Raw genomic sequence first — 16,575 nt, 5'->3', positions numbered from 1 at the left:
AGGGTCTAGGCCCGAAACGTCAGCCTTCCTGCTCCTATGATGCTGCTTGGCCTGCTGTGTTCATCCAGCTCTACACCTTGTTATCTCAGATTTTCCAGCATCTGCAGTTCCTACTATCTCCTCCCACCAATGAAATGTTAAAAACTCATAAGACTTTAACCTGAAAAGAATCAAAATACTATAATCATCATTTAATAGCTTCAAGCATGTACAGTGTGAGATCTTCACTGACAGGAAGTTTTAAGTTTAACTTCAATCTGATTTGAATTGTTTATGAGATGAAAAAAAAATAATTAAAATCTGATTTAATAATAGCTAATTAATGATCAAGTTACTTTAATGTCTGACTGTTCAACAGGGATTTTCACTTTAATTACGTTTTTATTGACAGTCTCAGCAGAATGTTGCTGTCACCACTTTATGGCAAATTAAATGGGATAGTTATTTGAAAATGAGCAAATTTTTTTTTGCTCATCAAGCAAAATTCATACACTTAAAAATAACTGAACTGAATTTAATTGACTTAATTGAAGAAACAATGAATACATAGTACTAGGTTTGGCCCCTCAGAAACATTGTAAAGACCCGTTTTCTGCACTGCCAGCAATGAGATGGCCACTCCCACAGCCCAGGTTCCTTTCACGTCAGCAAATCCATTTTCACCTATTGCTGGTCCCCATTGTGAGCTTTTTTCCTTCACAGGCTTACTATCAACCATTCCTTTGTCTGCCTGACTTTCTTCCTCTCCCTCTGGGTTCCGTTTCCACCTATCTGCTCATTCCTTCTGTTTCCTCCCCCAGCCCCATCCACACATTTAACTTTTTGAATTTATTTCCCTTATATACTTAGGTAGTAATCTCAAGATTATTACTTCAGAGGTTCTGCCTTTTAAGTTAGCTTTTAAGCATTCAACATTGCAAAGTGAAAACCTTGCTTTGTTACTCAATGCACAATGATCATAGGTTTGGTAGTATGTAGATGGTTTCAATGTGGATAGTGAGGTGACAAAGTGATTATAGATCACTTCACATTTAGTGCTCATATCTTGAAACAATTTGCCAGTAAACTGTGAAGATTTATTGAAACTACCAAAAATTTCAATTTGCCAGTGATTCATTGTCAGACACTATCAGATCTGGGATACTGAGTGAATTGAAAATAACAGTCATTGGGTCAGATAGTCACATTTGTGTTGTTAAGTCATCCGACAATGAGAATACTTCTCTGAATTTCTATCACAAGAAAGTAATCTTCTCCATGCACTGTGAATATGTACGTTGCTACTTTCATCCAAGAAATGGATGGAACACCACATGGATGTACAGTCTCCCTCTGCTGCCGGAGTTTACGTGTGGCATGTCTCACAAGACACTCAAATTCCTGATTCACTCCTGTGCAGTACACATGTGCTAGCTTTCTTGTGCATTCAAAACCCATGTGTTTGTGATGTAACATGGAGATGATATCCTGGCGTAGTGCTTTTGGCATCAGGACTTATTTGTCCTTGAAGGTAACTGGTCTTGGTATACTAAGTTCATCTCTGTATGGCCAAAATGAACAAACCCCCTCAGGTAATTCTTTAATGCTGACAGCCTGGATAATGAGCTTTTGCCACTTTTGTAGTTGCTCAACATTGGCATAGAATATAGAACTGTACAGCGCAGGAATAGGCCCTTTGGCCCACAATGATGTGCCGAACATAATGCCAAATTAAACTAATCCCTTCTGCCTGCCCATGGTCCATATCCTTCCATTTTTTGCATATTCATGTGCTTATCAAAAGTTTATTAAATGCCCCAATTGTATCTGCCTCTACCACCACCCCTGGAAGCGCATTCCAGACTCCTACCACTCGCTGTATAAAAAACTTGCCCCTCACATCTCCTTTGAACTTTCCCCCTCACTTTAAATGCATGCCCTCTAGTTTTAAACATTCCAACTCTGGGAAAAGGATTCTGACTGTCAACCCTATTTATGCATCTCAATTTTATAGACTTCTATCAAGTCTCCCCTCAGTCTCTGCTGCTCCAGAGAAACCAACCCAAGCTTTTCCTAGCCTCCTTATAGCTCATAGTCTTGAATCCAGGCAGCATCCCTGGTAAACCTCTTCTGCACCCTCTCCAAAGCCTCTACATCCTTCCTATAATGTGGAGACCAGAATTGAACACAATACTCTAAGTAGGCAGTTGTCAACTGCAACCATTGACACTGACTCTGGTCAAAAATCTAACAAATCAAGACAGAAAGCCACATAGACAAGAATTTCAGAGACTATAGACCTTTCAGATGGGTCACTGGACCCAAAGTTTTAACTCTGCTTTCTCTCTACAGATGCTGTCAGACCTGCCGAGCTTTTCCAGCAATTTCTGATTGTGCTTCTGATTTCTAGCATCCACACATCTTTGTTTCTTTTTGTTCAGGTGTTTTGGAAAAATGGTCACACTCAAGCTTCAGGCAGATAGACGGGTGACTGCTAGAAAGGGCAGGCAGACAGTAGGAGGCCCCTGTGGCTATCTCCATCTCTAACTGGTATATTGTTTTGGATAGTTAAGGGAAATTGCCCATCAGGGGATGGTGACAGAGGCAGCGAGGCCAGTGGGACCAGAGTTGGCTCTGTTCTACAGTAGGGAGGGTCAAAGTGCAGTATAGCAGCAGTAATTGGGGGCTTTACAGTCAGGGGCACAGCTAAGCATTTCTGTGATTGCAAAAGGATGTCTCCAAGAATATGTGGGACATTCAGAAAATGGTGGGCAAGCAGCTAGAGGTGGTGGTACACACTGGTGCTAATGACATAGACAGGAAGAATGACAAGGTCCTCCGAAGTGACTTCAGGGAGTTAAGTAATAAAAGTTGAAAAGTAGGATCTTTAGAGTTGTAATCTTGAGATTACTCCCTGTGCCATGTGCCAGTGAGGCTAGGAATAGGAATATTGTACAGATATATGTGAGGCTAAGGATCCGTGATGGAGGGAGGCCTTCAGATATGTGGATCATTGGGATGTCTTCCAGACCAGGTGGGACCTGTACAAGGAGGATAGGTTGCACCAATATTCTAACAGGGAGCTTTGCAAGTGTCACTCAGGACAGGTTAAACTAGTGGGGCGGTGGGACATTTAGGAATCAATGCAGTAGATCAGTGAAACGACCAAGGAGGAGTTAGAGACTAAGGGCAATAAGGCTAAGAGGAAAAACAAACAGGGAGAGGACTCTTCGCGTGTAAATAAAGGGTGACTTGGTGATGGGATACCAGCCCCTCTGGAGTTATTTCAGTGGTGATGAGAGAAAAGCATGTTCCTGAAGAAATTTGCTCGCAACAGTCATCGTTGTGTTAGGGTAAGTATTTCTGGCATCACGCTGTTATTTGGGAAACTTAACTTGTTTGATCCTTCTGAAGACTGGGTCCAGTATGTGAAAGGAATGCAATTTTTTTTCTGGGCAAATTACATTGGGGGAGATTAAAAGAAATGAGTAATTCTCCTGACACCTTGTGGACCTGCAACTTTTTAAATTAGGAGCCTAACTTTCCCTGAGGCACCATATATTAAAATCTTTCAAGAACCGACAGATCCAGTTAAAGAATATTACAACCTCAAGCCTCTACTATTCTAAGACACTATTGGTTTTATTCAGCAATTTGAGAACCGGGGAATCCATACTGAAGTTTTTGACTAGGTTGAGATGACTGGCAGAGGCATGTGACTTTGGTTTAACCCTTAATGAGATGCTGAGGGACTGTTTGGTATGTAGGATTAATGATGTAACCATGCAAAAGCACCGACTAGCTGAAGCCCAATTGGATTTCAAACAGGCACTACAACTGGCTTTATCATTGAAAAATGCAACAATTAGGGTATTCAGATGGAAACAGACACCCTCACCAGACCAACTGAGCTTGGGGAACACCACTTGAGTGAAAGCAATTGCATGGCCTCATTCAGGACGTATCCTGAACAGAGGGACTCCAGGTCAGCACACAGTAAAACCCCAAAACAAAGCTAAACCTCGGCCAAACGGTTACAATTTTCTTCAGGATCCAGGCCCACAAGACATTGTGGTTGCTGCTGTTATGTGGACTTGAAACAGCCACTAGACCTAAATTGAGTAAGAGAACTCATAGGCCAGCATCCAGGAAAGTGCACACCTTGGTTTGGAAGAGCTAAATTGCTTAGCAACATCCAAATCAGGATCAATCAAAATAAATGTCTGGTTAAATTGTAACCCTGTTCTAATGGAGGTTGATACTGGCGTGGCCGTTTCAGTGGTCACAGAACCAGTCTTTAACAAAACCATTTTGGACTCCACCACTTAGGTTTGTGCAAGACCTCAGCTAGGCTGTGAACCTATACTGGGGAACGTTTACAGATTAAGAGCATAAAATTTTGGTTGCGGTCCCTTATGAGAAGCAGCTGGTTCAGTTATCATAGATTATACTGTGGTCGGTTCGCTCGCCGAGCTGGTTCATTAGTTTGCAGACGCTTCATTACCCTAGTGGGTAATATCATCAGTACAGCCTCCGATGAAGCGCTGTTGTGTTTTCCCACCTGATATTTAAACTCTGGGGTCTGTTGGGTTTGGTTACCTCATTTCCGGTTTTCCTTTGCAGTGGTGTGTATGTATAGATTCTAGTTCTATGTTTTTGTTGATGGCCTTCTTGGTGGAGAACGAGGCCTCTTGGAATTCCCAGGCTTGTCTCTGTTTGGCCTGTCCTAATCAAACCAGCGGTTCTCCTTATTTGAGTGAATGGAGATGGTGGTGTCTTTTTGTTGCTAGTTGGTGTTCATGTACTCTTGTGGCCAATTTCCTTCCTGTCTGTCCAATGTAATGTTTGTCGCAGTCCTTGCATGGAATTTTGTCTATTACATTGGTTCTGTCCATAGCAGGTAGGGAGTCTTTGGTTAGAGTTAGCAGTTGGCGCAGGATTGACGTGGGTTTGTGTGCTACTCTGATGCCCAATGGGCGTCAGAGTCTTGTGGTCAGTTCAGATAGGTTCTTGACGTATGGTAATGTGATGAGTGTGTTAGGGTGTGCAGTATCTTCCTGTTGTTGTTTGTGTGATAGGCATTGTCGGATCCTGTTGTTTGGGTATCCGTTTTCCTTGAAGAATTGGTAGAGGTACTCTTCTTTTTGGTGTAGTTCCGGGTTGCTACAGTGTGTTGTCGCTCATTTAACTAGTGTTTTCACATAACTAAATATCAGGCAGGAAAACACAACAGCGCTTCATCAGAGGCTGCACTGATGATGTCACCTAGTAGGATAATGAAACATCTGCAAACTAACAAACCAGCTTAGCAAGCAAACCAAACACAATTAACAATAACTAGACTGGATACAAAATTAAGGATCTAATGATGACCACAAAACTATTGTCAACTGTTGGCAAATCCCACTTATTTCACTAAGGTCCTTTAGGGAAGGAAGCCTACATGGTCTGGCCTACATGTGGCTCCAGACTACAGCAACGCGGTTGACACTCAACTGCCTCTCAGCAATTGGGGATAGGCATAAATGCTGGTCTGGCCAGTGATGGCCACATACATGAATGAATAATAACAAAATAAACCTGGTAAAGGGCAATGAGCCTGGGCAGGTCATCAAAGTTTCAGTGGGGGAGGATTACAGAAACAGTGACCATAATTCCATAAGTTTAAAGTTATTCATGGATAAGAGTAGCCCTCAGGTGAAAGTACTAAATTGGGTTTAAAGGCTTTGGGGGTGGGAAGAATGGGGCTTGTGTGTATTTAATTCCAATAGCTTGCGGAGTACATTTTCTCCCTGGTTCAGTTGGCTGGACGGCTGGTTTAGGAGGCACAGCAATGCAAAGAGCGCGAGTCCATTGGAAGTCCCCACGAAGGACTCTTCTTAACATTGCCCGAGGTATGACCCTCATCACCAGGCACCTCTCTGATAAAATAAAGAACTGCGAATGCTGGAAATCTGAAACAGAATGTGCTGGAAAAACTCAGCAGAATCTGTGGAGAGAAAACTGAGTTACACCTCGGGTCCAATGCCCAGTTCCTAAGAATTACTGTCTTTTTTTTCTCAATGATACGACGACATTACCTTTCTTCCTCCGAAAACACATCACTTGCCCGTTCTTCAGGATGAAATAACATTGTCCCAGTAACCGTCCAATTTTTGAATTTCCCGCTCATCGGCACGAGGCGGGAAGAGGTAGACTCGTAAGTCACGTGCGCCCCGGGTGGAGGGTGGGGTCAGCCTTTTTTTTTATCGTCGTCCCCTTTCTGACGGCGCACAGCGACTTTTGCTGTATCTTCGGAAACCGTGCAACCGAGTACGATGTGATTTTTTTTGTGGGGGGCGGGGCGTTCAGAGCGGTGCGTGTTTGGTTACACGCAGACGCCAGCCGCCACCGAGGGCGGAAAGGCAGGGAATGTGTTATTCCCCGTCGAGGGAACGGGACAGAAACTACAACTCCCGGCATGCCGCGCGGGCCGCGCATGCGTCGTTCCTGCCCAACGTGGCGGGCATGCGTAACTATGATGGCCCGTCCATAAGGAGCAATAGGTGAGGTTAGTGAAAACAAATTGGTGTCTGCTCCCAATGGCAAATCTGAAATGTCCGCTTGATACATGGTCAGCTTTAATCCTTTGTTAGCCTTCTTACGTGAGGGGACAGGCGATTGCTGGGGGCTAGGTGAAAAAGCGGGAGGTTGGAAGGAATGACCCTCAAGCAAACAGGGCGAATTAACTTGCATTTATATAGCCTAGCACTCTCCTCGGGGACTCCTGTGGCGCAGTGTTAGCATTCCTACCTCTGTGCCGGGAGGCTCACGTTCAAGTGATCCACTTCCTCCAGAGACATGTCATGATGTCTCTGAACAGCCTGAATAGATTATAAAAATATCTGTGACTGGACATTTCTTATAGCACAGTGGTAATATCCTTATCTCGGAGTTAGGAGGCTCGGGTTCAAGTCCTGCTTGCTCCAGAGGTGTGATATACAGGTAGAACAGGTCAATCAGGATTACAATCACAATTTCAGTATGTCCCATCGGAGCAGTTGTTGTCGTCATGGTTGTAGGAAATGTGACTGGTGCTAACTCTTCAAAACATAGATAAGCTACTTTAGTGATGCCGGCTGAGGGATTAATAGATATTTTCCTTAGCAATCTGTTTTTCCTAACCTGTTATTCCACCATCTGTGAAACAGGTGGGTCTTGACCCCCAGCCTCCTGTCTCATAGGTAGGTACATTATCAGCCCCCTACAAGAGCCCTTTAAGAAATTGATATATTGACTGTCATGGCTTGGTGTATGGCCCTCCTTTTTCTTTGAATAGTATGAAGGGAATTTTGTTTTGCCTACCTGAGATTTTTCTATATCAGTTATGACTTGGTTGGTAACTGTCTTACCTCTAGCTCAGAAGTTTGTTCAAATCCTACTCCAAGATTTCATCACTGAAATCTTGGGCCAGCATTCTAATGCAGTACAGAAGGAGTCCTGCATTATCTGTCTTCGGTGCTGTCTTTCAGATGGGGAGGCAATGGCCTGGTGGTATTATCGCTGGACTGTTAATCCAGAGACCCAGATAATGTTCTGGGGACCTGGGTTCAAAACCCGCTACAGCAGATGGTCGATTTTGAATTCAATAAATATCTGGAATTAAGAACCTAATGATGAGCATGAATCCATTGTTGATTGTTGGAAAAACCCATCTGGTTCACTAATGCCCTTTAGGGAAGGAAACTGCCATCCTTACCTGGTCCAGTCTCCACGTGACTCCAGCCCCACAGCAATGTGGTTGACTTTTAAATGCCCTCTGGGCAATTAGGGAAGGGCAATAAATGCTGCCTAGCCAGTGACACCCTCATCCCGTGAATGAATAAAGAAAAACAATTAAACCAAGGCTGTCCTCTCAAGTTGATGTGGAAAATCCCAAGTTTTAAGAAAGAGCAAAAGTGTTATCTTCAATGTTCTGGTCAAAATTTTATCCCTCAATAAACAATATTATCTTATCATTCTCACATTGCTCGTTGGCAGGGCTTACTGTATGGTTTTAGGTGGCAGTATGTTAATATACTTCAAATGTTCCTCATTCACAGTAAGTACTTTTTGGATGACCTGAGGTTATGAAAGATACTTTTGGAAGTTTTCTTTAAATACGAGCTGAATGACCTCCTGTGGTGTACGTTTTTAAGATTCCATAATATCTTGTCTGGATGTTGCTTGTCTCATTAATGTTTTATTCTAGATCCACGAAAAGTTTTGTTTTTATCAACAACTCAAAGTGTTATGATGTTATTGTTCTGCTTTGCACAATATTTCAGTGGGGACAAGATCTGGTGTAAGATGTTTCAAGTTGAGAATTATGAGGAAAATTTATTTGTGGAAGGAACCATTTACAAGACACACTGCTCAACACTTATTTAAAAATTAGGTTGAAGGATAAATGCTATTTCCATCGGTTCTGAGGAAAGGTCACTTGACCTGAAACGTTAACTCTGATTTCTCTCCACAAATGCTGCCAGACCTGCTGAGCTTTTCCAGCAATTTCTGTTTTTGTTTCTTCTTTTAAGTAGGTATATATTTATGTTCACTCTGAAAGTTGTCAGTTTAAGCAGTTTCCCTCTGCTCAAGGGATCCCAATGAAAGTGGAAACTGAATCAATATCTATTATTGCCATTTTTAACTCTGGCTGATTCAGAACAAAGTGTGTGTTTAACCTTAAGCCACACAGATTCTAAAGTCCTAAGCCTGTTGGCTTTTATGAGCAGTAATTGCAATATTACAATTGCAATCCGTACCTTTGGAGCCATAATGGGCTTCCACACTGTAGGGATTCTATGATCTATGATAATATATGAAATCATCAATGGCTCCACCTTCTGATCAAAGGTTGGGTGACGATGAGATCAGGATGGCTGATCCCACGTTGTCAGTCACTAAGCATGAATCAGTATATTAAGAATAGAAAGTTAAGTAGCTGTCGGAATCGTATTGCTGCAACACTTAGATTCTAAAGAGCATAATTACCAAGTTTGTAAATACTCCTTGGTGCGGTGACTCCCTGAGAATTCATTTGATCCAGTAAAGTTAGTACTTTGCTGTTAAAAGAGAAAAATTCAAACGATTAGATGAAACTGGCACAGTCAGAAAATAAAACCTATTCAAAGCCGTTTCTTTGCATAAGTTTGCTTTCAAAGGCAAACAATTGAGTATGGCAGTGTGAACGTTCATGGATAACCTAACTTCAGGAAACCTTGACAACTGGAATTTTTCTCAGCTTTAAGTCACCCTAAGTACAATGCTCTTAAAGGTCTGTATGTTTTTCTGAGCTCATTGGTAAATAATCTCAGTTACTTATTTAATGTTAAGTTTGTGATGAAGTTATTTCTAAAAATTACTGAGGCTGGAAACATGAGTTGGAGTGAATGGTTACACATACTTAGCTCAATCTGATCTCTTGATTACTGCTATTTATTCTGTGTGACAGACTTGCAGGGGTTTAACTGGATGTATGTAGCATATTATATGGCATAAATCAGCCAACGTAAGGAGAACTGAAGCATCGGTGTGATTTTATAAAGCAAATGAGCCTTGTTTTACCAATGTGTAGCTTTCTCCGCCCAAGTTGCAGAATCACATGAGGAGGCCATTTGGCTCATTGTATTTACATCGGTTTTTCAAATAAACATCATGACTTATTGCCGTTCTCTTGCCTGTTTCCCATATCCTTATATGCGATTCTATTTAAATTATTTTCTGATGCCCTCTTGAATGCTTCATTGAACCTGCCTTTACTGCACTTCCAGGCTGTGCATTATGGACTCTAACAAGGAGATAGCAAGAACTGCAGATGCTGGAGTCAGAGACAACACAGTATGGAGCTGGAGGAACACAGCATGTCAGGCAGCATCAGAGGAGTAGGAAAGTCGACATTTTGGGTTGGGAGCCTTCTTTAGAACTGGGGAGAGGGAAGGGAGCAGGGAACTAGAGGGAGGCAGTGGCGTAGTGGTATTGTGGCTAGACTGTTAATCCGGAGACCTAGATACATTCTGGGGACCGGGGTTCAAATCCCGCCACGGCAGAATTTAAATTCAATAAATATCTGGGGTTAAGAATGTAATGATGACTGTGGATCCATTGTTGATTGTTGGAAAACCCATCTGGTTCACTAATGTCCTTTTTAGTGAAGGAAACTGCCATCCTTACCTGGTCCGATCTCCATGTGATTCCAGACCCACAGCAATGTGGTTGACTCTTAACTGCCCTCTGGGCAATTATGGATGGGCAATAAATGCTGCCTAGCCAGCAACACCCTCATCCCGTGAATGAATTTAAAAAAGATAAGTAGCGGGAGGAGGGATGGTGATAGGTAGTGGGGATTGGTCAGCGGGAAACGTGAGGCGGATAGATGGGGAAGAAGGTGGATAGGTTGTGTCCGGTCAAGGAGGCAGTGATGAGAGGGAGGTCTGGACATGGGATGAGGCCGGGGTGGGGAGATTTTAAAACTGGTGAATTCTGTGTTCAGGCCATTGGGTTGTACACTCCCAAGGCGGAATATGAGGTGTTGCTCCTCTAGTTTGTGTATGGCGTCATGGTGGCACTGGAGGAGGCCCAGGTCACCCAGGGAATGGGAGGGGAAGTTAAAATGGTTAGCGACCAAAAGGTTTTGTCGACTTTTCGCGTACACAGTGCAGATGCTTAACAAAATGGTTCCCAAGTCTGCCCTGGTCTCACCGATGTAGAGGAGACCACGTTGGGAGCAACAGATACAGTAGACCAGGTTGGAGGATGTACAGGTGAACCCATGTTGGATATGGAAAGTTTGCTTGGGGCCTTTGACGGAGGTGAGGGACGAAGTGTAGAGGCAGGTGCGCTGCTGATGCCAACAATGTCACTCCTGCTGTCGACGTCACTTTTTTTTTGCTTCCCCTTACGTGAACATCCCCATCCATCCGCCGACTCCTGAGACAGTCTCCACTCCCAGCTCCAGCTCTACACCCAACCCCAGTCCCAAGTCCTGACGGTTATTCACCATCCCTCCCAGATCTCCCCCTCACTGAGAACGAATAGGCAGTCCTCAGCAAGAGACTGTCCATCATTCTCCTGCACCCACTCATCGATGAATTCCATACACGCCTGGATGTTGAACTCTTTTTCCATTGCCTCCGCCTCTGCGTGTATTTCTTCGACTGGGAATCTAACCCATCCTCTGCCGACCCCTACTTCCGCCTCCAACAAACCTCAACCTCCTGGACACCATCCCACGGCTTCCTACCTTCCCTCGACCTCTTCATCTCCAACTGCTGTCATGACGTTGATCACCTTAATCTCTCCACCCTTCTCACTCATTCCAGTCTGTTCCCCGACAGACCATGCAGCCCTCTGCTCCAACCCTAACCTCCCCATCAAACCCGCAGATAAGGTGGTGGGGGGGGTGCAGTAGCAGTATGGTACACTGACCTCTACATCGCGGAGGCCAGGCACCCACTCTCTGACACCACTTCCTACTGACCCCTCGATTATGACCCCGCTCCTGAACACCAATCCATCATCTCTCAGACCGTTCATAACCTTGTCACCTCAGGTGACCTCACAGCCTTCAACCTCATCGTTCCCTGCACCGCCCGTTTCTATCTTCTTCCCAAAATCCACAAACCTGACTGCCCTGGCCGACTCATTGTCTCTGCCTGCTCCTAACCCACTGAATTCCTCTCCTCTTACCTTGACTCTGTCTTTTCCCCCAGTCCAGGAACTCCCCACTACTTTCAGGGCACCACCCATGCCCTCCACCTCCTCCAAGACTTCCAATTCCCTGGCCCCCAAAACCTCATCTTGACTGTGGACATCCAATCTCTGTACACTTGTATCTTCCACGCAGATGGTCTAAAAGCCCTCGCTTCTTCCTCTCCCACAGGCCCAACCAGTTCCTCTCCGCTGACACTTTCATCCACTTAACAGACCTTGTTCTTACCCTGAACAACTCCTCCTTTAACTCCTCCCACTTCCTGCAAACTAAGGGGGTGGCTATGGGCACCTGCATGAGTCCAAGCTATGCCTGCCTCTTCGTAGGATACGTGGAACAGTTCCTTTTCCACTATTACACTGGCACCATCCCACACCTCTTCCTCTGTTACATTGACAGTATTGGCACTGCCTCGTGCTCCCATAAGGAGCTTGAACAGTTCATCAACTTTACTAACACCTTTCATCTTAACCTCAAATTCACCTGGACCATCTCCAATACCTCCCTGCCCTTCCTGGACCTCTCCGACTCCATCTCTGGTAACTGCCTCAACACCGACGTCTATTTCAAACTCACTGATTCCCATAGCTACCTGGACTACACCTTCTCTCACCCACTCTCCTGCAAGAATGCGACCCCTTACTCCTAATTCCTCCACCTCCGCCGCATCTGCTCCCAAGATGGAGTGTTCCACTCCTGGACATCCCAAGTGTCCTCCTATTTCAAGGCTTGCAACTTCCTCCAGTGATTAAAAATGCCCTCAACTACATCTCTTACAGTTCCTGCACTCTGCCCTCAAACCCCCCTCCACCCCCCCCCCCCCCAACAGAAATAAAGACAGAGTCCCCCTGGTCCGCACGTACCATCCCATCAACCTCCGCATCCAGCGTATCATCCTCCGCCCCTTCTGCCAACTACAATCTGACTCCTCCACCAAAGAATTATTTCCCTCCCCACCCCATATGCCTTTCGTAGGGACTGCTCACTCCGTGACTCCCTCGTCTGCTCCACACTGCCTGCCACACCTGGCAACTTTCCTTGCAACTGCAGGTAGTACTACACCTGCGCCCCAACGCGCCCCCCCACCTCTGTCCAAGGCCCAAAACAAACTTTCCATATCATCCGTACGTCCTCCAACCTTGTCTGCTGTATCCGTTGCTCCCGATGTGGCCTCCTCTACATCGGTGCGACCAAGCGCAGATTCGGGGACTGTTTCGTGGAGCATCTGTGCTCTGTATGCGATAATCAGCAACACCTTCTGGTCGCTAACCATTTTAACTCACCCTCCCACTCTCTTGATGACATGTCCATCTTGGGCCTCCTCCAGTGCCACAATGACACCACACACAAACTGGAGGAGCAACACCTCATATTTCACCTCGGGAGCGTACAGGCCATGGCCTGAACATAGAATTTACCAGCTTTAAAATCTCCCCACCCCCGGCCTCATTCCACGTCCAAACCTCCCTCTCGCCCCTGCTTCCTTGATCTGACACTTCCTGTCCATCTTCTCTCACACCTATCCGCCTTCCCACTGACCAACCCCCTACCTGCATCCACCTATCACCATTCCACCTACCTTACCCCAGCCCCTCCCGTCTTTCCTCTATTTATTTCCCAGCTCCCTTCCTCTTCCCCAGTTCTAAAGAAGGGTCCCGACCGGAAACATCGAGTTTCTTACTCTTCTGATGCTGCCTGACCTGCTGTGTTCCTCTAGCTCCACACTGTATTGTCATAGACTTTAACAACTTGTGCGAAAACGTCTTTTCTCACCCTGCATTTGTTTCTTTTACAAATCATTTTAAATCTGTCAGAATTATAACTACAGCAAAAACGATTGCTGAGAATCTCTTGCTAGAAGGCACATGTACAGGCAAAGTCCTGTTCCTGCGTAGACTGTGGTGCCTCATTCACCAGCCTTTTCCTTGTATGTGACCCTAGAATGTGACAGCAGAATATTTGCCTTTGGAGAAGGTCACAGCATAACACTGTTCATCATGTGATATTCACACATGTTCCCCTTTCTTTAGAGGGCTTCTGGTTAATCCATTGAATCAACACTGGCGGATTTGTCCTGCCTAGTGCAGAATGCCACCATTTCCAAATTCCTCCTCCAAGTTGCACACCATCTGACTTACAAATCATAGAATGGTAAAGCGCTAAAGGAGATCATTTGACCCATTATATCTGATGGATCTTTGAAAGAACTATTCAATTAGTTCCACTTGATGAGTTACCACTGTTCCTCTGTTGTAACTGGGTTAAATCCTGAAACTCCCTACTTTATAGCACTCTGGGAATCTGCGGTGACTCAAGAAGATGGATAACCATGATCGTTGCAGGGCAGTTGGGAATGGGTAATTAATGTCAGCAACATCCACATTTATTTTTATGGTTAAAAATGTGCTGAGAAATTTAATTAATCTTGGCACAGAGCTGGAATCCTGGACCTAGCGGTCTGTGCATCTCACCTGCACTAACAAAATCTGAGGCGATGCTTACTGATGTATTTCCTGTTTGTGATTTCAGTGATAGCCTTCATGAATACTGAAGAAGACCATGTCTATGATCCTGTTTGCCTATGTGGTCCGGGTGACGGATGGGCTTCCTCTCTCTGCTTCTACAGACTTTGAGTGCAGCAGGGAGCTGCAGGAGTGTAAAAAGCAACTGAAAGTTGTGTCTAAAATGCTTGGACAGTTTCCTGGCCGTGGCACTGTGAAGAGCAATCAGCTTCACATACAGTGAGTATCCCATCACCCACATCAACAATGGGAATGCTATAAATAGCTTGTTGCACCCGAGTTATCGAAACAGATGCTACAAATTTTTCTGAAAGCTGAGTCTCTTGAATTGGAACATTTTGAGATGTGCTCTTTAACTTCAGCATCAGCGTCCTATAGAGATCATTCCTCCTTTATGTAGCTTAATAAGATAGGGATGCCTGTTGCTAACCAGGAAAGGTTGGAAACCAGTCAATGGGGCAGGCAGCAGATGTGGAGAGATAGATGGAGTTACTGCTTCACATCTGTGATCATTTGTCTGGAATCTGGACAAAAGGTCACACAGTTGACGTGCTGACCATGTTTCTTTCTCCACAGATGCTGCCTGAACTCGTGGACATTTCCAGCATTTTTCAGCATCCATACCATTTTGCTTTTGTAAAACTGATTGGTGTTGTGCTGTAGGTTACTCTATGCCAATTTTAGGTCAGAGATGAGGGGAATCCTTTCTCTCGGGGTGGGTGGGGGGCGGGGGGGTTGGTGGGTGGGTGGGTAGGGGGGTGGTGTTGGGGTGGGGGGCGCTGCTGGCCTGGGGAATTCTCTTCTCAAAAGACAGCGGCAGCTGTGTCATTAATTCTGCCTTGAATAAATTCAGAAAGATTTTTGAGAGTTAAGGGTTATTGGGGGCATGGCAGAAAAGTGGGGTTGAGAACACAATCGGTTTGTTGTGATCTTGTTGAATGGCAGAGCTAGCTCAAGTGTCCAACTCCTGCTCCTAAATCCTGTGAAACGGTGGGTTCTAAGGCTTTGGGACATTTTGTAGAGCAGCGTAGCAACGAGGTAGAGTGCATTTGTTGGGATTCGTGGTTAGTGCACAGCTTGAAGTTTTCTGGGTTTGCATCCAGTAAACAGAATGGAAAATATTCTCATCCTGCCTCTTCATGCATTCACGTGAACAGGCCATTGAATACCTATGACTCAAGGTACTCTTCTATGAGCCCCCCAGTAGAATTCCAGTCCATACCTTGTACCCTGTACTGTTCCTTTTTGTTCAAGACAATACTGTATCAAATTTCAAAGGAATTTATGGGCTCTGCTTTAGCAATAGTTTGTGACTACAAATCCCATGCTTTAACCACATGTATGTAAGGCTATTAACCTAGATATTGACCTCTCCTCCATGGTCAGGATTAAAACTTAACTCCAATAAAACCTGTTCCTACTTTTGCAATTCTTATGGCAGTCGGTAGTGAGGTATTTTGGAGAGAAGGGCAAATTCATTATTAAAAATCAAGTGCCCACTGTACAGTTGAGGACCAGTTTTCAGTTTAGCCATTGCTGTTGGGTTCCTCAGGACTGAAGGAAGCATGGCAGTGAAAGAGAAGCTGTTTGTTTTTTATTGTATTCTTGTGGACCGGAGAAGCTGGAAAACTCCACCCAGATCTTTTAGGGGAGTCTTCAACCTCCTCTTGTGGAATTAAGCTACTTTTGAGCATTGCGCATGGCATCCCTTTCTTACCATGACCAAGGGCAGGCAACAACAACACCTCTCAGCCCTACCCATACCCCCTCTTAAGTTCCGAAATGAGGTTTCGTGGCGCGTTAGTCTCAGTTAGCTTGACAGCTGGTTTTTTTTTTAACTCACTGTAATGAAGAGGGCAGAACTTGTATGCAATACTGCATCCTAACTTAAAGTGTTGTTGTACAAGTTCAACATTAGCCTCCTTATTTTCCATTCCATGCTCAGGCATATTTGAAATAATTTTTGACCTGATATTGTCATATCTAAGTACAGGGCACAGATTTGTACTTTCAACTTGCACGAGCGTAATGCCAAATCAGGAAGATGTAATTTAGTGCTTTGGTTATAGGGCATAGGCTAGTTCTCTTTTGATATTAAAACAAATTCCTTGTGCAACATGCCAAGCAGCATCATAGGAGCAGAGAGGCTGACGTTTCGGGCCTAGACCCTTCATCAGAAAAGGGGGAGGGGAAGGGGGTTCTGAAATAAATAGGGAGAGAGTGGGAGGCGGATAGAGGAGAGGATAGGTGGAGAGGAAACAAACAGGTCGAAGAGGCGGGGATGGAGCCAGTAAAGGTGAGTGTAGGTAGGGAGTTAGGAAGGGGATAGGTCAGTCCAGGGAGGAC

At 44.7% G+C, this 16,575-nt stretch overlaps 1 protein-coding gene across 5 annotated transcripts in view; it reads left to right on the top strand.

The window, feature by feature from the left end:
• Positions 1–6,242: 6,242 nt before the first annotated feature.
• sec22c (SEC22 homolog C, vesicle trafficking protein) overlaps positions 6,243–16,575 on the top strand; it is a 38,368-nt gene continuing 28,035 nt past the window's right edge. For 2 of the 5 annotated variants that reach the window (XM_048614671.1, XM_048614650.1), the window contains exons 1-2: positions 6,243–6,524; positions 14,237–14,448. In XM_048614671.1, coding sequence (XP_048470628.1) covers positions 14,267–14,448 — 182 coding nt within the window. In that variant the 5' untranslated portion in view covers positions 6,243–6,524; positions 14,237–14,266. Of the gene's footprint in view, positions 6,530–6,569; positions 6,593–6,928; positions 6,964–14,236; positions 14,449–16,575 lie in introns of those variants that run through there. The other 3 variants (XM_048614655.1, XM_048614659.1, XM_048614664.1) reach the window with 3 other exon arrangements.

The sequence above is a fragment of the Rhincodon typus genome, chromosome 2 (assembly GCF_021869965.1).
Source record: "Rhincodon typus isolate 14 chromosome 2, sRhiTyp1.1, whole genome shotgun sequence".
Taxonomy (NCBI): Eukaryota; Metazoa; Chordata; class Chondrichthyes; order Orectolobiformes; family Rhincodontidae; genus Rhincodon; species Rhincodon typus.
Note: the sequence above shows the minus strand (reverse complement) of the source record. Positions and strands in the feature narration are given on the sequence as shown.